This window comes from Microtus ochrogaster, unplaced genomic scaffold (assembly GCF_000317375.1).
Source record: "Microtus ochrogaster isolate Prairie Vole_2 unplaced genomic scaffold, MicOch1.0 UNK1, whole genome shotgun sequence".
In the NCBI taxonomy this organism is placed as follows: domain Eukaryota; kingdom Metazoa; phylum Chordata; class Mammalia; order Rodentia; family Cricetidae; genus Microtus; species Microtus ochrogaster.
This window is the reverse complement of record NW_004949099.1, coordinates 6,175,724-6,198,061: the sequence shown is the minus strand read 5'-3', so window position 1 is coordinate 6,198,061 and position 22,338 is coordinate 6,175,724. Positions and strand designations below refer to the sequence as shown.

General features: G+C 44.2%; 2 protein-coding genes across 6 annotated transcripts in view; one reads left to right on the top strand and one right to left on the bottom strand.

The window, feature by feature from the left end:
- The first annotated feature begins 1,567 nt into the window (after window positions 1–1,567).
- Mrps25 (mitochondrial ribosomal protein S25) lies at window positions 1,568–14,372 on the top strand. Its single transcript, XM_005364899.2, has 4 exons — window positions 1,568–1,773; window positions 7,985–8,091; window positions 13,505–13,592; window positions 14,046–14,372. The coding sequence occupies exons 1-4, from the start codon at window positions 1,640–1,642 to the stop codon at window positions 14,230–14,232; spliced, it is 516 nt and encodes a 171-aa protein (XP_005364956.1). The 5' UTR covers window positions 1,568–1,639; the 3' UTR covers window positions 14,233–14,372.
- Window positions 14,373–15,800: 1,428 nt separating this feature from the next.
- Window positions 15,801–22,338, bottom strand: part of Nr2c2 (nuclear receptor subfamily 2 group C member 2) — a 64,885-nt gene continuing 58,347 nt past the window's right edge. For all 5 annotated transcript variants that reach the window (XM_013352977.2, XM_026788176.1, XM_005364897.2 and 2 more), the window contains one exon: window positions 15,801–21,242. In XM_013352977.2, the coding sequence (XP_013208431.1) occupies window positions 21,068–21,242 (175 nt within the window). In that variant the 3' untranslated portion in view covers window positions 15,801–21,067. The remainder of the gene's footprint in view (window positions 21,243–22,338) is intronic.

Genomic DNA, 22,338 nt, shown 5'->3' with positions numbered 1-22,338 from the left:
AGACGGATGTCTGAGAGTACAAAGTCAGCCTGATCTATGAAGCTAGAGCTGTTACACAGAGAGATTCTGTCTCAAAAAAACAAAAACAAACCCATGAGGGCCTGAGTTTGGATCCCAGCACCTATGTAAAAGTCTATGAGATCATTTGTGCCTGTAACCCCAGGAGTGAGGATTATAGTCCTGATTCCTGGAACTTCTGGCCACCAACCTAGCAACCTAGCTCCAGGATCAGTGAAAGACCTTGTCTCAAGGAAACAGGCAGAAATAGAACTGGATACTTGTCTTCCTCCCGCCTCCATGTGTGCATAGGACACCCCCCAGAGCAGTTGGATAATGTGAGCAGAAGTAAAAACACTAAGTATGGAAAGAAAGTACTAGAATTAAAGGATTAACAAGTGGGACATGCTGTAATATGCTTATCAGTAGAAAGTTCATCTATAAAGCTGGGGAAGTCAGGGCTGGAGAGATGGCTCAGAGGTTAAGAGCACTGGCTGATCTTCCAGAGGTCCTGAGTTCAATTCCCAGCAACCATATGGTGGCTCACAACCATCTATAATTTGATCCAGCTCCGTCTTCTGGCATTGAGACTGAACACTGTAATAATAAATAAATATCTTAAAGAAAAAGCTGGGGAAGTCAGTGGAAATGTAAAAAGCAAAGTTTAAACTGGGCTGGGAGTGAGGGTGGGGCAGGAACTTAGAGTTTGAATTAAAACATATAAAACTCATGCCTATAATTCCAGCACTTGGGAGTCTGCAGAGACAGGAGGATCAGGACTTCTGTCTCAACCGAAACCAAAAACTGAATGATAACCTGGAAGCCAAATAGCCAGGGTGCTCAGAGAACACAAAGCAGGACAAATACTAAAATTATACTCTGCATATCTCAAACTTCATAAGCTAAGCACAAAGGAAAAATCTTGGAAAGTCTGAAGAAAAACCCATTTCACCTATAAACAATGATAAAAATTACAGTATGAGGGACTGGAAAAATGGCTCAGCAGTTAAGAGCACTTGCTGCTCCTTGGAGAGGACCAGGATTCAGTTTCCAGCTGCTCATAACCAGCTGTAACGCCAGTTTCACGCCCCCTTCTGGCCTTTGTGGGCACTGCATGCACGTAATGCATAAACAAAACACAGGCAAGACGCCAAGATAAAAATAAAACTTTTCTACAAGAGCTAGTTTCAGGACAGACTCCAAAGCTACAGAGAAACCCTGTCTCGAAAAAACAAAAAGAAAAAAAAATCTTTAAAACGTTACAGCGCAGAGTGACATTGGTTGTTGACTCCTAGAGTGCAGTATCTGTCATATCTTCTGAGCAGAGTCCTTCATAGCCAACCCGGACGCGACAGAGCAAGTCACGTTCTTTCCTCCTTTGCAAATCAGTTTTTATGACTCGGTAGGACTTCTCAGTCGAGCTTCATTTCAGAACTGGAGATCTTGGGAGAGGACACTTGGTTTCTACAAGGACAAACCGACCAGTTGACTTCCAGAGCGGGAACGGTTGCAACCCCGGGTCGGGACTACGAGTCCCAGGCTGCCTTGCAGCTGCGCGGCCCGCCGGGAGTCGCCTCCCAAGATTCCCCGCGTCAGGGAGACCCGCGGGCCCGTGGCTCGAGAAGCTGGAGACGCCGCCGCCATGCCGATGAAGGGCCGCTTCCCTATCCGCCGCACGCTGCAGTACTTGAACCGCGGGGACGTGGTGTTCAAGGAGTCGGTGAAGGTCATGACTGTGAACTACAACACGCACGGGGAGCTGGGCGAAGGCGCCAGGTCAGTGTGGGTCCCACCCGGCGGGGTTCGGGGGAAAAGTTGACGCGGTGGAGGGCATCCCGACAGGTTCCGATAGAAATCCCAGCGCCACTCCACCCTAGGGATGAGTAGCGGCTCCGGGGCTGGCAGCTTGTACGACACGAACCAGACGACACGAGCCGCTGTGTGGCGTGGGAAACTTTGGCGTTGGGAGCGGAGTTGTTAAGTTTCCGCACCCGTGCACACCATGGCTTGCTGCAGCTTAGGACAGCGGCAGACTGAAAGGTTTCTTTGACCGGTTAGCATCCCTGAGCGCTGCCTTGGATCCTTCAGCACTTACTGATCTTTGGGAGAAACCAGCCCATGGCTGTAGACGAAACGGGGTTGTGGGACGAATCAGGATGAGAAAAGAGTAATTCCTGGTCGGCCTTGACTCCTAACCATTTTTTTTTTTTGGGTCAAGTGACCCCACCCCCCACCCCCCCAGGAGCTAGGAACTGCTAGCCTGGGATCTGTTGAGGTGAGGACCTTCTGGAAGACTGTGTGTCGGTGGACCAGAGGGCTTGAACTCTGCTTTCTTTTCAGGGATTCATGCTCTTAAGAGGAAGCTCTCAGGCTGCAGAGCGTGATCATTTGAGTGACAGGCCTGTGTGGTAGAAGCCCAGAGCAGGAACAGCTGAGGCCTCTTCCTAACTAGTTGTGTGACCTTGCAGCCGTTTGCTCAACTTCTGGAAACCCTTTTTGAGTTGTAGCACCACAAAGTCAGTGTCTTGCGGGTGTGTGTGTGTGTGTGTGTAGGGGGTGATCATAGAGTACATGGCAGAGTGCAGTAGGTACTGACCTTTGGCCTTTGGTTCACAGTAAGAACTATTCTAAGATTCTTAGTGCTAGATTGTTTCTAGTATTTGACTATGCTCTGGTTTGTTTGCACAAGGCTCTGTGGTGTTGGGACATCACTCTGCTTTGGGATAGGAAGGAGCAGAGACCTGCCGAGGGGTACGTTCTGCCTTTGAGCTTTCGGAGGGTGTGCTTTGGGAGTCTTCAGGGCTATGTTTCTTCCCCAGAGGCAGGACTTGGAGCTTTTCAAGTTTGTTGATGTAATTACTTACTCAGAGAGCTGTGTGTGTGTGTGTGTGTGTGTGTGTGTGTGTGTGTGTGTGTGTACGTACGCCAGCGTTCAACCAAAGGTTGTGTTTCTAAGGAACTGGAAAACTTGTTTGTTTTTTCTTTTTGAAATAGGATCTCTTCCTTGGGCTTCATGGATTCAGGTAGGCTGGTCAGCAAGCCCTGGAGAAGTTTCTGGTCTACATCCCTCCCTCCTAGTGCTGAGATTACAAGTGCCACCACGACTGGCCTTCTTTTTCTAGATTTATTCTTATCTCTGTGGGTGTGTTGTGTGCCTCTGTGAACTTAGTCACACTGTGTGTGTGTGTGTGTGTAAGTGTACATGTGTGTGGTGTGCGGGAGTGTGTGCAGGTGCCTTCTGAGGCCATAGGGTGTTGGATCCTGTGGAATTGGAGTCACAGCTGGTTGTGAGGTGTCTGATATAGGTGGGTACTGGGAACTGAACTAAGATCCACTGGAAGAACAGTAAATATCCCCTATCTTTCTTCCTTTCTTTCTTTCTTTCTTTCTTTCTTTCTTTCTTTCTTTCTTTCTTTCTTTCTATTGGTTTTTCAAGACAGTATTTCTCTATGTGATAGATCTAGCTGTCCTGAAACTAACTGTATAGACCAGGCTGGTCTCGAATCCACAGAGATCCACCTGCCTCTGCCTCCTGAGTGCTGGGATTAAAGGTGTGCATCACCACCACCTGGCTCAGTAAGCACTCTTAACTGATGGGCCATTTCTCCAGTCCCAAATAAAATCTTTATTTTATTTGTTTCAGCTAAAAAAAAGTTTTAGCTGAAACAGAGTCTCACTGGTCTGGAAATCTTGTATAGACAAGGCTAGCCTCCAGCTCACGAGAGATCTTCTTGCCTCTCTCTGCTTTCTGACTACAGAGTTTAAAGGTGTATACCAACACACCTCACTGGCTTTTAAAAAATTTATATGTGAGTGTTTTGCCTTCATGTATGTATGTGCACCACATGCATGCCTAGTGCCCACAAAAGTCAGAAGAGGGAATCAGATCTCTGGAATTGTGGGCTACCACGTGGGTGCTGGGAACTGAACCCAGGTCTTCTGCAAGAGCAACAAGTGCTCTTAACCACTGAGCCATCTTTATAGCCCCTAGTTTTTAGTTAGTTTGTTTTTGTGTGGGTTCTGAGGTTCAAACTCTGGTCTTCATGCTTGTACAGCAAGCACTTTACTGACTGAGGCATCTCCTTAGCACCCTTTAAATGTTTTAGATTGAACACTGCTTGCAGACTTGCCCTGCCGGAAGAGGAATGTAGCCACTGCCCACGCCTGCATCCTTTTCAGCCTGCCCTCCCTAGGTTACTTCTGAAGTTCAGAGAGAACATGAATACTCTGATAATTTTTTGTTGTTGTTTTTTGTTTTTTTCAAGATAGGGGTTCTCTGTAGCTTTGGAGCCTGTCCTGGAACTCACTCTATAGACCAGGCTAGCCTCGAACTCACAGAGATCCGCCTGCCTCTGCCTCCCGAGTGCTGGGATTAAAGGCCTGCACCACCACCATCCTGAATTCTCTGATAATTTAAGCACAAGAATATTCATGTTACTGTGACTTTGAGTAAAAGAGAATACTATGACTAATTTTCTGGTTTTAACGAGTCCTTTTGTTTTATTGGAAATAACCATTTCGTTTTTGTCACTCTAATTGCAGATTCTGTCCCAGTTGTGGCAGTGATTTAAGTGGTTTCAGGCAGGCTTTCTGTTGAGTCAGTTTTATCCCTCAAATTATTTTTAGATGCTTCAATCTGGACTGATGGTGTAGGAACCTGATGACCAAGAGGGCTGCCCTCTTGGCATAATCACTGAGGCAAAGAGCCATTCCCTGCCCTGGTTCGTGTGACTAGAAGTAGAAAGCCAGGATCTATAGCCAGGCAGAATGTCTGAGGCCAAGCTTCTGTTCCATGGGTCCAGAGCCTTGTCTATGGGTGGGGGGCAGACTGAGCAGGAATCAGGGATGCCTTTGAGTGAGGGCATTTAACAAGCCTTATTTAAGCATGTACAGAAATGGAGAAAAGACACCTTGAGGAGAAGCACAGACCCTAGTCTAGGCTGGACAGGTGAGGGAAAGAATGTCTGTTGGAGCCTGAGGACCAAGGGTTTTGTCCACAGGGGCCTTCAGGCTGGTCATGCCAGGGCCGAACCAAGAAAAGAAGTAGCTGCCCTTACCTGGTACTTCCTGTCGGCCCTTTGAATCCAGAAGACAGACAGCAGGGTAGTCCTTATACAAGGCAGGGTAAGGGTGGTAAGGGCTCAGTATGCAGAGCCAGGAGTGGCCTAGATGTACTCTGTGTTGTGTACAGCTATGTATGCTTTATCGCTTTGTGGTTCTGGGATGAAGTCCTGAGCCTTGTGCATGCTGGTGAGGTGCCCTGCTGTATGGAGCTATGCCAAGTCTCTCCTGGTGCACCATGCTGACCTGAACACTGTAGCCTGCACACCAGTGTTTTCACCTTCTGTTCCATGTTGTTCATTTAGATACAGAGCTATCTAAAAGGGGGATGAAGTTAGTTAGAGTCAGGATGCTTTAAAGCTTCTAGTCATAAACTGGCTGCTAGACAGGTTAAGGCAGTTCAAACACACCCTCTCCTACAGCCTCGAGTTACGTCACTTTTACTGATGATGTGCACAATGCCATTTTAGCAGAATTGTCACTTTTTAATGTTTAATGGATTTATTTTTTAATGACTTAGAAAATGATCACGCTTTTTGTTTGACTGTTGTGTGGCCCAGGCTGGCCTTGGACTCCACCCTCCTGCCTCAGGCACTGTCGCGCCGCTAGGGTTCTAGTTGTATCACCACACCCATTCAGCGGGTGTTGACTTTTTGTCATTTTTTGCCATGTAAATATTTTAGTGTATTCAAAGTTATCTGATTTCAGCCTTCTCCAATTAGAAGTTTTCTTTCATGTCTGTATTATAAACACTCCTGTGATCCTCAGGTCATTCCTCTACACAGTGCTCTAAGGAGCCTCAGTAACGTGGTCACTAGACACATGGAGATGCAGCCCTGTGTGCCCAGGACTCTGGCCTTTGTGCTGGCGAGTCTGAATGCCCTACAGGGGCATTGGTTTGTTTTCCTTAGTGACCAATCTAGAGTACTGATGCTTACAGTGTGCAAGTGCTGGGGACACTGAACTTGGGACAGTCCTCTGCCTGTTTTTGGACGCAGGTCCCTCTTATAATCTGTGGCAAATCCTGGACTTTCTCCATGGAAAAGGTATGCATAGAATTTCAGGGAAAAAACCCCTTACATAGATTTACATAGGTTCATTTTTTTTGAAAGCTGTTACATGGTATGGTGGTTTGAATGAGAATGCCCTCCAAAGACTCATATATATGAATGCTTAGTCACCAAGGAGTGACACGGTTTGTGAAGATTAGAAGAATTAGGAGGTGTGGCCTTGTTGGAGGAAGTGTGTTGCTGAGAGTAGGCTTTGAGGTTTTAAAAGCCCATGTAAGGCTCAGTGCCTCTACTTGCAACTTAGAGATCAGATGTAAGCCCTTGGCTACTTCTTCAGCACCATGCCTGTCTGCCTACCACCAAACTCCCTTAGATGATAATAATGGAATAACCCTCTGAACTGTAAGCAAGCTCCCAATTAAATGCTTTCTTTTATAGAGGTTTCCTTAGTCATGGTGTCTCTTCACATCAATAGAACAGTAACTAAAATAGAAGTTGGTACCAAGGACTGGTCTTACCATGATGTTTGTTGGAAGAATAAGGAAGACTTTGGGACTTTGGACTAGAAACACATTTGAACACTTAAGTGAGGCTTACTGAGCTACCCTAGCAGGAATGTGGAAGACAGTGGTGATGAGAGCACTATGAACTGTGGGGGACTAGCTCAAGAGAGTTCAGAGGGGAAAGTGTTAGCAGTTGGCCTAGAGAGCATTGTGATATTTTGACAAAGAGTGTGGCTGCTTTTTGCCCTTGTCCCCCCCCCCCAAAAAAAATCTTCCTGAGGTTAACTTGAGATTTGGATTGATGAGGTTGGCAGAGATTTCAAGACAGCCTAGTATTGACTGTGTCAAGTGGTTATGCAGGTTTAAAATGAAAAGACATAGGGCAAAGAAAAATATAAAATGCACAATTTGAGAGGAGCACTAGGATATGTAATGATGGAGCCATGTCCTGTCCTCAAGGAGATAAAAAAACGTTTAAAGAAAGGCCTGATGCTAAATGGAACAAAGGGAGTGTTACCTAAGGAAAGACACCACCCTCCTAATCTTGTAACAATTCCTATGAAGAGAATGAGCCTGATAGATTTTTCTGTTTAGAAACTATCAGCCAAGCCAGGCAGTGGTGGCACACACCCTTACTGTCATCACTCTGGAGACAGAGAGGCAGAGGCAGGGAGATTTCTTCTGTTTTTTAATCTACTTTTATGTGCATTGGTGTTTTGCTGCAGGTAAATCTATGTGAGAGTGTCAGATCTTGTGACAGTTGTCAGCTGCCATGTGGGTGCTAGGATTTGAATCTGGGTCCTTTGGGAAAGCAGTCAGTACTCATAACTACTGAGCCATCTTTCCAGCCCCGGCAGGTGGATTTCTGTGTTCAAGGCCAGTCTTGTGAGTGAATGCTAAGACATTGAGGACTATACAGAGCAACCCTGTCTTGGAAAACCAAACGGGAGAAAAAAGAGAAAGAAACCCACCAACCAGTCAAGGTTTATGCAAATACAAGTCTTAGAGGGGGCCAGGTTTCAGCCCAAGCAAGAACAACTTGACAGCTTCAGCCATGTAGTTCTGGATTTAGTCAAGAAGGAATCAAGAAGGGGTTATGGAAGGTTAAGGAAAGGTCAAGAAAGCTGTTGAAGACAGGCGTTTGGCAGGGCAGTTCCTACATGGTGTTCCCGAGAGCCCATTTTATGAAATTGTGAAGGTGAAGCCTGGATTGCATTGGAGATGCCAGAATTTGGAATACCTCCCAACGAACTGCTAACAGAGAGTGGAACCAGCCTAAGAGAAAGAACTGTATTGCAGTCCAGAAAGCAGAAAGGAGCTGGAGATCTGGAGTGCTCTGACATTAGACATGGAGGTGCACATGAGTTCATTTCTAGAAAGCTGTTGCATGGGTTCATTTCTTGCCTTTTGCAGGAAATTTGTGTTTTTCAACATCCCTCAGATCCAGTATAAGAACCCTTGGGTGCAGATCATGCTGTTTAAGAACATGACGCCATCACCTTTCCTGCGGTTCTATCTAGGTAAGTGAGACATGGAAGACCACCTGCCCTTTTCCAGCCCTTTGTGAAGGTAACAGTCGAGCTATCTAAACAGCACTATGACCCTTAACTTCCCTCTCCAGGTACCCTTTGGCTTCTGAGATCTGAACCCAGCTCTCCCACCTGTCTTCTCCAACTTATCTTCTGTTCTCTGCCTGTCATGTGGGCCAATCTACCCACATTTCCTTTGCTGCTCTTTGCTGATGTCTTCACTTTCTGTCCATGAGCTTAAAGAATTCCTTTGCTGGGGTGTGTGTCCATAGCTCCAGTGGTAGAGTGTGCACTATACTGCAAAACCTCAAAACCAAATATTCTCTAAGCCTGGATTTGGCCCTCAGGCACCTAGTGCCCCTCAGTGCTGACCACAGTCTCCTTCCTGGTCCCACTAGGTATCTTATTGAGACCCTGCTTGCTTGTCCTGATGCCAGGCACCAGCAGCCCATTACTGGTTCATGAGTAATGAGTAGAAAGTACCACAGGAAGAAGGATCATTATACATCTGTGCACATAAGGGGTGTTGCTAAGGGTTAGCTTGGAGCCAGGTGCTGGGCAGTCAAAAGTCCAAAGTCCATGGGCAAACGCTTTGGCGTGTGTGTGTGTGTGTGTGTGTGTGTGTGTGTGTGTGTGTGTGTGTGTGTGAAGGTGTTCTGTGTATGGGGGAGACAGAATATAAAGGAAACCAGAAAGATGGTCAACTAGTCCTGTGGTGAAGGAAGTGTTCTTAGGGCCTCGATGAGATTTCTGGGCAAATGTTGCAGATTGGAGTCACAGCCAGCCCTGGAGAAATGAAGCCACTGCATGACATAGGATGAGTCTGTATATATGCTCCTTTCTACATGGGCAGTAGCTTAGGACTTTTTGTTTGAGATAGGAATGTGTAGCACAGACTGGCCTCAAACTTTTGAGTCCTCCTGGCTGAGACTCTCAAGTGCTGGGGTTAGTTACGGCCACTATATACCTGCCTGCTTTGCCTCTGAATTTCATATGGCTAAGAGTCTATTGGGAGCATTTCTTTCCCATTTCTGGATAATAGAGTCAGTGGGGTAAAGAACCCGTCCCTGGCTAGGAACTGTACTAGGATATGAACCTGCCCTCAAAACTCTGCCCATGACATAGCAAGGCTATCTGCTTGTGCTGGTAGTCCCTGTGCCTCGTGGGAAAGACTGACTATACCATAGGGCTGTATCTTGGTCCTTAGGAACCATAGCCCAAATGCAAGGAGGGCTGGGAGGAACCTGGTACATTTTCTTTTGCAAAAACCTTTTACATACTTTGTTTTCAAATCATCATCATCTAAGGCTAAACCCAGGGTCTTTCAAGTGCTAAGTGTGTGCCCTACCACGCAGTCACATCCCATCCACTTTATCCTTTTAGAGACAGGGTCTCGTTATATTGCCAGGCTGACCTCAAACTCCTTGGCTCCTGCTTCATCTTTCTGAGTGCTAGGACTCCCAGCCTGGAGGACCCCAGCTTCTCTTGGTTTGTTGCAGCTGAGCATCTTCCACTATGTTAGTCTCTCAACTCATCCAGTCACCTATTGATGAGCCCTGCATGAGCTTTTAAGTGCTGAGACCTTGATAAAGATTTGTGCAGGGAAAGTGGCAGGACCTACACCTGGGTGAAAAGAGCAGTAAAGATGGTGAACACAGCACTGAGAGGCTTACTCACTCCAGAGAAATATTTTGGTTCTATAGCGGGCATGAGCAGCCACAGAGAACAGATCACAAGGTGTGGGCTCAGGAGAACAAGGTTGAAGGGACCGCATGTACAGAGCATTTTTTTGTTGTGTAACAAAAAAAAAAAAAAAGAGTAGAAGGTCATGTGACCAGATAGCAAGCTGGTAACTTGTCTCTCCTCTTCACACAATCACTGCTGCCTTCCTGGGACTCACCTTCATGGCCTCATCTAATCCTGGTCACCTCCTAGAAGTACCCCCTGCAGATGCCATCAGGAATTTCCAACACACCTTTTTTTTTTTTTTTTTTTTTTTCGAGACAGGGTTTCTCTGTGGCTTTGGAGCCTGTCCTGGAACTAGCTCTGTAGACCAGGCTGGTCTCGAACTCACAGAGATCCGCCTGCCTCTGCCTTCCGAGTGCTGGGATTAAAGGCATGCGCCACCATCGCCCAGCCTCCAACACAACTTTTGAGGTCATATTCAGTTGAGCACATCTGCAAAGTCCCTTTTTGTTCTGGCAGCTTCTTTTAGGAGTGACTGTAGACTGTCTTCTCACTGTTCTGTGTGTAGTGTCTGGGTACAGTTCTGTTTGAGGCAGTAGGTATATGGCAACTTTCAAATCTGTGGCCTCTTAACTCCCAACCCCCATGTGGGGGTGTGAAGATTTTAATTTGTGTCAGTGCTAGATCATCCACTTTTTTTCTGGTTTAGTGGGTCTGTGGCCTATCCATGATGCCTTTGCTTACCCCAAAGCCCCTCTCATTTTTCCTTAGAGGCGTATAATTATGTTTTATGTCCCTGTGATACTTTAGATTTTTAAGTTTGTTATGTGGGTTTGCTTGCATGAGTTTATGTGCACCAGATGCATGCAAGAGCCAACAAAGGCAAGATCTTCTAAAACAGGTTAACATGTGTTTTGAGTTTCTAAGTGGATGCTGGGGATCAAAGCTGGGTCCTCTGCAAGAGCACTAAGTGTTAAGTCATCTTCCCAGCCTGAGATATATTTATTGAAATGCGTATAATTTGTGTGTGTGGGTACAAGTGCCTTTGTGCACACATGGAGGCCAGAAGAAGGTTTTGGATGTCTTCCTCTATCACTCTACTTTAAGGTAGGGTCTCTCTGTGAACTTCAGGATTGTGTTTTTGGGTAGGCTGGAAGTCACCAAGCCCCAGCAATCCTTGTTTGTGCCCCTGCTTTGAACTAGGATTATAGGTGTAGCGTGACCCACCCACTTGTTTCGTGGGTGCTGGGATCTTAACTCTGGTCCTTATGATTGATTGTTCAGCAAACACTCTTAACCATTGAGCCCTCTCCACCCTGCCTGTGATACACTTTTCAAGTTCTTTCCTGTGTACTAAAGTTGAGTTTTGGTTTTTGCACTGAGGATACCCAGCTGTTGAACACTGCTGTACTTTTTCTCACTGGATTTCCTTAGTATCTTTGTTCAAAATCAGTCACCAGGATGGGGAACAACAGTGTAATCTATGTGCTGTGGCAAAAGACTAAGTGCTGATACCTGCTTCAATCTGGTAGACTGGAAATTTCCAAAAGAGGTAACTTTCAGAACATTGAAGTGCTAGCCAGGAATGGGGATAGTGACTGTGGTAAGTAGGTACAGGGTGTATTTGTATTATTAAAATCACTGAGTTATGTGCTTTGGTTTGAAATAGTCCAATGTATGCTTTTTTAAAGATTTATATCTGTATGTATGTGTACTACATGTATGCATGGTACCTGGGAGGTAAGAAGACAGCATTGGATCATCAGCAACTGAAGTTACAGATGGTTGTTAGCCATTATATGGGTGTTGGGAAGGGAAGTGCCCTTAACCATTGAGCCATCTTGCCAGACCCCAATTGCATGTTTTACCATACACAGAAGCTACTTTATTGCTTAATTTCTGAATTCTTTCACCAAATTGGGTACTAATTTTATCTCTATTTCCCCTCCCCAAGTTACTTTGTTATTCTTTTTTTTTTTTTAAATGTTCAGGGGCTAGCCTTAAATTTGTGGTGCTCCTGTCTTGGCCTGCTGAGTGCTGGGATTATATAAACTTGAAGATGTTTGCCAATTTCTAGAAGAAGGCTAGCTATGGTTTTGCTTTTAGTATTTTGAAATTTTCATTTTCTTGTGGTTTGGTGGTAGTTAGTTTTTGGTAATTTTATAGATTGCTTAGGATATTTTACTTATAGTAACATTCATATGCAAACAAAGCATGACACCGCTTCACTAATCTTGGCAGTTTTCTTGTCTCGGTTCATTTTTCTAGGCAGTACTATTGTTGTGCATCTCCACAAATAGTGTCTCCATCTGCTGTCGAGCCTCTTCACTAGTGTCCGCTCTTTTGTAATATTGTATTTTCTTAATGACTAATGTTGACTATTTTGTTTTTATTTACTTTAAAAAATGGGCAAAATATCTAATTTAGTCAGGTTATCTTCCTTAGTTATGAATTCAGACATATGTGCTTTTTCCCAGTTCCTGGCTTACAGTGCCTTCTATAACACAAAGTAAGGAATTTCAAATTCAAGTTACTGATGGACTTTATGGATCACACTTTAGATATTATGCCTGCAAAAAAAATTGCTCCTTGGTTAAAGGTCATGAAGATTTTCTCCTGTGGTGTTTTTGTTTGCTATGCTGGGGGGCTGCACCCAGTGTCTTTATATGCAGGGCAAACATGGTCTGGTGAACTACATTCTTTTATAAATTTTGTAAAATGTTTTAGCACGGGCCAGCTAAATGACTTAGCACTTGAAAACAGACTACACAGATTCACCCTGTCCTCCACATGTGGGCACACACACAGCCTTAGTTTCTGGTCCATTTTATTTTTTTTCTTTCATCTGTATGTGAGTACCCAGTTCTAGTGTTGGATGAAGAAAACTTAACTTGGAATTTTCTTGCCATCTTTGCTGGAAACAGTTGCCAGTACAAGGGTTTATTTGGTGTTGGGCTTGGTTTTGTCCCATTTGGTGGTATGCCTATTGTTGGGCTTGTCTCTGTTTTGGTTACAGTAACCTTTAGCTATAGAACACTTGGGAAGCAGACACCCCCTTATCTTATTTTTAGCTCTTAGGGTCTTGGAAGACTGGCCTTGAGCTGTACCTCTAGCTTTCCTATTTTCTTTAATTTCAAAATTGTAGTTTTTCATTTCCATATGAATTGTAGACTCATTTTGTTAAGCTTCCATAAAAACTGTATTGTAGAGATAGGCAGATTTCTGAGTTAGAGGCTAGCGTAGTCTCCATAGAGAGTTTTAGGACAGCCAGGGCTACACAGAGAAACCCTGTCTAGAAACAAACAAAAATTGCATTGTTATAGGGATGGGACTACAGTGATCTATAGAGAAATTTGTCTGCTCGTGTTTCTTAAAAATGGAAAGTGGGAGGGTATCATCATCAGTTATGCAAAAATTATTGGAGTGATGGCTTAGCAATTAAAGGTCCTCTTCTAGAGGACTTGAGTCAGATGGGTAACTCTCTTCTTGACTCCTCAAGTACCTGTACTTTCGTGCATGAATGCACATATATACATAATTTAAATTAAAAAATACTGAATTCTACTACTAAAAGAAAATTGAAGTCTAAGCTGGTCTTGATATGTTAATCATCCTACCTCATGAGGCTACAGGTGTATTACACCTGGCAGCCCTAACCTGTTGAGACTGAAAAGTATGCTTGAATCAGCTCTCCTCCCTTTGTGCCTCTTGTTTACAGATTCTGGGGAGCAGGTGCTGGTAGACGTGGAGACCAAGAGTAATAAAGAGATCATGGAGCACATAAAGAAAATTTTGGGCAAGAAAGAGTGAGTTACTGGGTTGACCTGACAGGAGCAAGCCTTATCCCCAAAAATGTGAGGGTGAAGGGAATGTGCAGAGATGGGGTGGAGAGAGAAAGTTCTTTAGCTCCAGTTAGTAACAAGACCTCGGGTGGCAGGATCAATTTAGACCTGGTCTTTCTGATCAGCAGATGTAAACAATTCACCAAATCCTTTGTCTACTCCCTTACTGTAACAAGGGTGGTCCCTACTTTGACATGCATGCAGCTAAAGGGAAGCTTAGAGCCTGTTCCCAGATTTCTTTTTTACGGAAGGGAGGGAGGGAGGGCAAGAAAGTCTCTGGAGACCCAGGCTCCTTTGCCTGGGCCCTGTGGGATGCTCCAGTTGGATGCTTCTCAGTGCCTTTCCCTCACACGGAAGAGGCTGCCTGTTGTCTGGAGCCCCTGGTCATGTTTTGCTACTGTGTATGTTCCTTGCCAGGGAAACCCTCAGGGAGGAGGAGCTGGAGAAACAGCAGCGATCTCATCCAGCCAACTTTGGCCCCCGGAAGTACTGCTTGAGGGAGTGCATGTGTGAAGTGGAAGGTCAGGTGCCCTGCCCTGGCCTGGTGCCCTTACCCAAGGAGATGACAGGGAAGTACAAAGCTACTCTGAAAGCCAGCACTTAGGTCTGGGCAAGGTCCTTTGTGATGGACTGATGGAACTCTGCAATGGGAAGGCCTGCTTGCACAACCATTTAAAGGACTTGGGGAGAAGGCCAGAGTTGCCAGCTGCTGAACAGATGTCAATAAAAGATTGTCTTCCTGTACATGGTAAGTCTGGTCCTGCTGGTACAAAGACCATCGGTGACAAAAAGCTTTGGGCTGAGGGTACAAGGCAGTCTGTGAGTAACATGTCCCCTGGTTCTTGCATTTAATCTTCTTCTAGTCACCACTCTGGGAGCTGTTAGGGCCACTTTATCTGGTGAGCCTGTAGCTGGTAGAATAGATGTTCTTCTCTGTAGATTCTTTTGTACGTAACAGTCCAAAGAAAGCAGGTGGACAGTGTTCTAAAGCCCAGTAATCTTTGCTTCCTGGGAAGTCCATGCCTGTGGGTGGAGGGGGCAGTGGTACTCCGTTGGCTGTAGCAAGGGATCTTTCTGGGCTTGATAGTGAAGATGCCACTTGGGTGATATCTTGGAGCCCATTTGACTTGATTTTCAGCCCTGCTTACTAGGCTGAAAGAGACTGTGTGTGACTTCTTAGTAGTTATTTTCCCTAGTTATCATTACCATTTTAGCTATGCTGCCTCCATCATTTGTGGGCAGCAACCTTCCAGGGTTACCTTAATATTTACCACAGACCCGTTGGCATCTGACCATATGAGTTAATGGGGCATAGCAAAAGCAATAGTTGTTTAAAAAAAAAAATGCCCAAGGCCCTTTAGTTACAACAGAGCAGAGCTACTGGCATGCTTAGATTTACAGAATTGTGCCTTTCATTCTCCGCTCTGGTTCTGGTTTTGCACCTGTGCTCAGATGGCCTGAAGGGGCTACAGTGGAATGGGTGCTTGTGGCTCTAATAATGTATAAGGGACAAGAGTGCTTGATTTCAGTCCCAATCCTGGCACCTGCCAAAGTTGTGACAGGGCTACAGGAACAACATACGGGCAGCTGATAACTTCTACAGAACCACTGTTACTGATGGCTTGAACTTCTGTGAGCAGCAGATGCCTGCGTGAGAAAATCAATGGCACTGGGAGAAATCATCTCTTTAAATCTGTGTTGTTGTTTTTTTTTTAATTTAGGAATGATAGATTTTACACACATAACTAACTGACCACACAAGGACTTGATCAAGTTGACAGTTTTCATATTGAGGTGTCATAGGCAGCCATGAGCTCTGTCAGGATCTACTTTGGGTCTCTGAACCCTCATTGTAAAGACCAGAAGATGTGAGAGCAGTTTGTTCAACTATTGAATCTGAGGACACAGTTTTTACTCCACAGCAGTTACCTAGTATGTGGGTCTGACTGCTCTGAAAATGTCTGTGTAGGTAATCCTTACCTCCATTCTGATGGCCATGGTAGAGTTCAGTCTGAGTTTTTCCACCAAAGGTCTTTCAAACTGATGGAAGTTACCTTGGCCAAGGTTAGGGTGCTGATGGAGGGCAGAGAATGGGTTCAGGCCACATTACTGTTTTAAGGAAAAAATATGAGCGGTACACGTGCTAGTCTTTAATTTACTTTAATAGTATAAACCTCATGTAGGTAGTATTAAGCCACAACAACAAAGCCACATTGAACAGCGTTTAGTAAAAGGCGCTCATAACCATGCACAGCAACTCTACACAGACACAACAATGCAGATTCTCCTTCAGGACTGAAGACATTGATTAGATAGAAAATTGAATTTAAAAAGAACATGCGGGTTTTAAATGCCATCACATAGCTCATTTACACAGGGAGAAAAGCTGTACAAAATGGCAGCTCTCCATAGGTTTTAAACCTGAATTCAAAAGGTAATGGCATCCATGGTGTAAAGGGCAGAAGTTATACAACCGATCCCAAGAAAATTCCACACTGGACTTTCCTTTAGATGTCCTTTAAAAAGGAAGAGTGGGTAGGGTAGGGGGGTAGATAATGCGCTGTATCTTAACAGAGAAATCCAAACTACAGGTACAAACTAGTTGATACTATGAAAAATGTGCAGCTCTTCAGTTATAAAACTAGTTGAACACTGATTTACAAGTTAATTGGGAAAACAAACTAGAAAAATATTCCAGCACTTGAGTTGTGTGTACATTGGCATCCGTGAATGAGCAGGCTGTTGGGATGACAACTGATGACGATAATTTCCCGAAGAAAGGCCATTTTTAATGTGCAGTCTATACCAAATGTTACCCAAACACTAAAACTTGATATAATGTTGAACATTTTCCCTACATCCCATGTATAAATACCAAAATTCTTGAAAATTAACTGAAAGTGCGTATTGCTGAGCATTAGAAATGTCTGATGTTCTTCTCCTTCCTAAGCCATTTTTAAACTCACTCTTAGGTTGCTGCTAAGACAATAGCCCCCAAAGAAAATGAAAAGATTCGTTTAGAGACTGCCAAGCTTCCCTGTGTTTTACTTGGAAAGCCACTTTGAATAGTGTGATTGTCACAACAGGCAATGACACAGGCAAGATTGAACAACCATGAACGGTGAGGCCAGGGACACAAGTGGGAAGCTGAAGCCAAATGACCCACATCTCACCAAAGGCACTGAGGACTACAGTCTTAATAATTATTCTTAAAACACAAAGAGCAACAACCTGTGGGTCAGGCAAGATTTATGCACTTGGCTTCCTCCAAGACAGGTGCTGTTTACCATGGCCACTAGCAGCTCTGTCAAGCTGGGCCCTGGCTCCCAAATTCCATCTCAGCCTAAAATCTCAATCATAGGGAACAAATTTCATCAGAATAGACCTGGTGGATGAGGAAAATATGTCAGCCTTCGCTTTCTTACTGTTAATTAAAACTTTTATAGAATGTAGTTAAGTTAGGATAACCCTTCACTTGCTTCTAGTTAAAGGGACAATTGACTATTTGTGGTTTATATGCCACAGTTAATAGCTAACATTGTTTGGTAGGCTGGTTACTTTTACCACCAGACAGTACCCAAGTCTTACTGACAGAGCACAGGGTAAACAAGAGAGACTGCAGCAGCCCTCTGGATCCCCGAGTGCCTGTCTCAGCCACTAAATTCCCTCCAGTTAGGGTAAACTGGTTTGTGGAAAGTAGGCTTATAGCTACCACTTAGTTTTGGTATTAGGCTAACATCTCTTCCACCATCTTCTGGGCCTTTCTAAACCTAGAGAACTGCCCTCCTGTCAGGACCTTTCTGGCTTGAGGCTTCCTTATGCAGGAGTGAGTGGCACTTGGCCCTTTCTAGACAGCTTCCTAGGAAAATGAAGTTGGTAAGAAATTCACCAGTATATCCCTGTCAGGGGACCCTTGCAATACCCACATCCATTCACATTAGCAACGCTAGCATCAACTCTTGACAACATAGAAGTTTGGATACGTGGCTACATGTCTGTATACATAATGTACACCTATGTACACACATTATATACACTGTACAAAGATAATATGAACACATGTACATTCATTCAGTCATCTAGGCCTATAAATCTGGACATGCACAGTGCGGCTGAAGGGACAGGTTGTGCACAGAAAGTACACACTGATGGGAGGCACTCAATGAGGAAGGAAGTCCAGAAACTTGTACAAAACACCTAGGCCAACCCCATCTCATTTTGGAATTGACTTATATAGAAACTAACGTAAGAGTTAAGACTTTTGCAAAGAGCCACAAAATCTAGAGACTGGAAGTTAGGCAAACGAAAAGGTGGGGCACCTGTTCTGCCAGTGTGAGATGTTCCCAGAACCCTCCCCCTCCCTCTGGAGAAAAGCAGCAGTCAGATGGTGCTTTTCATGGCTTGGGCTTGGACTTAGAGAAGAGTTTCAGCAGCACCAACAGCCCCACTGCTTACCAGTGCTTACCAGCCACTGGAAAGCAGCAACAGGCTTCCAAATTCCCCTGACATCAGGTCCCAGAAGACAGATCTTGCTGTCAGGGATGTTGATCAGGGTTTCCCTTCAAGAAACAAGTGTGTGTATTATAGATGCTGCTGCTCTACTTGGGGACCACACTGGCCACCCTGGTTGATGTAGTGTCTACCCCAGAATACTGTCCACATCTAATACTGACACTGACAAACTAGAGAACCATCCTAAGGGCATAAGTGACTCCACTTGAACTTCAGTACAGAAACCCAGACAGTACAACCCCAACTGCAGCCTCAGGAAGAGACGAGATAGTAAATGAGCCCCCTCAACACACACTGCAAACTGGAAGGATGGTGACACACTATATTGAACACCTTGTGAATTAACTTGTTTAGGGAATTTGGTCTTTGTCTACATCTCCTGGTCTGTTTTATTTCAAACTTCAACTTGGAACTATTTTAACATTATTTGAGATACTTCTGGAAAAGTCCAGTTAGCCAGTAGCCATGTCAGTGTGTGTCTGTCCACCTACCCAAGAGGAGTGTTTAGACATGCCTGTCCTGCTTCATCAGATTTGGAGTATCACAGACCCGATAGGATGGAAACCCCTGAAAACTGGAGCCCAGGCACTGACTACATTGGATTGGGTTCTCTCTTAAGAAACGACTGGGGCTGATCTTCCTAGATATGACAAGATGGAATGGAGAAGCACTCAAAGTTTGCAGTGATTTCAGTTAATGAGAACATTGTGAGGATACAAGTGTTAAAGGTAAGGCCATGAAGATCTGGACAACCAGTGTAGGAGGTTGGCCCAAAGCAGCTCTGTAAATTGGGCATTACCAATGATGGGACTTAAAAAAGGATCAGGCAGGTTAGAGTCAACAGCTTTTTTCCAAGCAAAATCTTTTTCTCCCTCCAGTTCTATCTTCTCAGAGGTTGGTACTTTGTATCCAACCATGGTCTAAATAGCCTGATAGGGGATGCCCAGGCCCTCTCTGAGTGGCCTAGAAATGACTGGCATGCTCACACTGTACAATCCTAAGAGAAGCAAAGCCAGCAACTATAAGATGTATAGAGTACTATGGAACCCTCTAAAGAGATGAAACAGGCCCACTATACTATACTCATGTCCAGTCATTTTGTCTTAATTTTGAATACACACACAAAAAGAAAACTTTTAAGCTGGCAAAATTAAGTCCTTTCCATCATTTTTTACTGGCCATTCCTACTATTTTCCAACGCTGGCTTCAAAATCTAGCTGAGAATTTAGAAGCTAGAGATACTATCTGCACTCAAGTCCCACTGACAGTGAGTAAAGTGTCATTAACTCTCAAAAGGAACCAGCCTGTCTAGCCTTAAGCCCCATAACTGTCCTTTAACAGGTACAAACTTAACCTTATAGGAGGTAATTTTCTTAATTTCTCTAATCAAAAAGCAAACACCAAATACCTGTCTTAACCTTCCGCTTTTTTTCCAGCTGCTGCAGACTTGTACTGCAGAGAACTTTAAGTCAGATCTAACTTCCTTGGAACTGAATTATGAACTCTGTTGGAAACTATGGCCAATTAACTATTTTGCTTTTTCTTCCTCATTTGGGTACTGGGGATGAAACCCAGGACCTAGTGCATGCTAGGCAAGTACTCTACCACTAAATCACCATCCCACCCCACTCCCCAGATCCCTTTAAAACTCAAAAGGAGTTTCATTAAGTTGCTCAGATTGGCCCTGAATCTATAATCCTCCTGCCTCAGCCTCCCAAGTGCTGAGGTCACAGGCCTGCACTATATGCCCTATCTGAGGATTGCTTTTGCATCCTCTTTTGAAAGGGAGGGTGGTTTGCTTCTATTACTTCAAACATCCTAGAGAGCTTTGTTGGACTAGCACATACCAGAGAGTCCCAGTATACCAAAAAAAAAATAATACTTTTAAGATCAGAAAGAATTTATCTTATCTTGATAGCTTTTGTTCAGCTTTCTAAGGCCCACCCCCTCAACAGGCAGCAAGGATACATAGCTCCCATTCAGCTGCAGGCTCTAAGTGATCACAGATACTGGCCCCTCCCCAGGCACGCTAGGAATAGAAACCCTCACTGCCCCTGGATGGCATGAACTACTACAGGTCATACTCATGAAGTGTTGTCAAAGGGTGCAGATCACCCACCTTGTAATTTTTGGTCAAAGGTCAAGTTCCTATGGATTTGTAGTGGGACCTGAGCATACTTTTCAGTCACTAGAGAATTACTCTCATCATAGAAACTCGGCAAGCTGCAATCTAATTTTGAAAACTAGCGAAGTCCGGGTTCTGGAAGAATCGACAGATGTGCCTCTCTGGCTGGCACAGAAGCTCTTAATGGGACAATGCCAGAGATCCACATTTCACTCACAGGAATTTAGCTCAGCACCACCACTGCACAAAGCTAGGAGCAAAGCTCTCTTCTAAATGTCAACGATTGTCTCCTGTACCCTAGTGAGTTTTCACAGAAATCATTAGCATTTTGACAAAAAGGACACACAGTTTTCCATTTGCCCTGTCCACAGGCAAAGATGTTAACATTGCAGATTTGATAAGAAGTGCTTAGAAAGTGCTAACATTACCCTGGTAATTAGTAGCTATTAATTCCAAGGACTCTTTTTTTTCTTTTTAAATGTATTTACACATACTGTTCTTAGGTTCTTTTAATACTAGTCTCTGACATTATAAAACTTCAGTATTGTTTTTTGCCCTTTGAGAATTTCTAAATACAAATTGAATTAAAAGATTGTTCCAAAATCTGCTTCACCAAAAGGCATTAAAACATTTCCTAGGGCAGGGAAGTGTTCTATGTCTTTAGTTGCTACTGTCTGTGATGAACAGGAGGAAGTGGCTAGCACACTGGAGACACCTGCACACACCAAGACACTGCTACTTCCCTTCTCTTGCACCTGCAGTCCTAGGAGGCATCCCACTGTTGGCAGCTGCCGTTTGTGCACTATAGACTGCCTCCGGTGATCTGGCCATTATATTCTGCTGTCTCCATCTTGAGGATGTAGGGAATTATGCTGTCTATTGAAACATTGCCAATGAGACCAGTAAAAAAAAGTTCTTCTGTTATGTTGGAGCTCATGAGCCTGAGAGCTGGAAGGCGGACGAGAATCCTTGCCAATCTGGAAGAGAGAGGAGGCATTAGAGAAATGGAGTCCCAATCCAGGCCAGTTCCTAACAAATCTACATCTACCTGTCTCTTCTACAAGCTGTCCTTGGCCCTTCCACAAGTACACACATGTGTGCCCACACATATACACACAACATGAATGTAAAAAGAGGCTTGGTTTTTTTCTTTTAAATTTTTGGGGGAGAAAGGGTTTCTCTGTATCAGCTCTGGCTATCCTGGAATTTGCTCTGTAGACCAGGTTGGCCTTGAACTCACAGAAATCTGCCTGCCTCTGCCTCCCACGTGCTGGGATTAAAGGTATACACCACCACCACCACCACCACCACCCAGCTTGTAAAAAGAGTTTGATGATAAGTATGAAGTTCCCGTGCTATTCAAAGCTACTCTTCCCACCTGCACACAATCAAACTGAAGAGTCATCAACAGACAATATGTTAATGTATGGAATATCCCTACAAACTCATTAAAGGAAGAATACTGTGGTGGTGCCTATCTGTAACCACAGCATTCAGGAAAGCTGATGCAAGAGGTATAAAGGCTGGAGGGAGACCAGCTTGTGCTACACAGTGAGGCATAACATCTGTAGTTACTGGTAAACAAAGAGATCCATATTTCTCAATGCATACTTAAAAGGAGCACAGCTGTGTGGTTCATGTGTGTAAAGGAAGCATCTGGAAGAATGCTCACGACATGCTCATGGTTGGCTCCTCTTGGCATGTTAGCCATGGGAAGGTAGGCAAAGTATGTCAGTAGCCAAGTGAAAAAAGGTTAGAACCCTTCTGGAATTTATGTATGATCCCAATTACATATAAATTAAAAATGTTTTGAAAGTAAATATATACACATTAATACTAGGCATCCTTGAATGATGGAAGTAATTTTCTTTCCCTCTTTTGCTTTCTAGAATGTTCCAAGTTTACTACAGTACCTAAGTTGTTTATGAAAAAAAATTTAGATTTATGTGTATGAATGTTTTACCTGCATATATGTATATATATCACATGAATGCCAGATGCCTACAGAGGTCAGAAGAGGATGTTTGATCCTTGGATACTGAGTTACAGACAGGGATATAAGCCACCATGCGG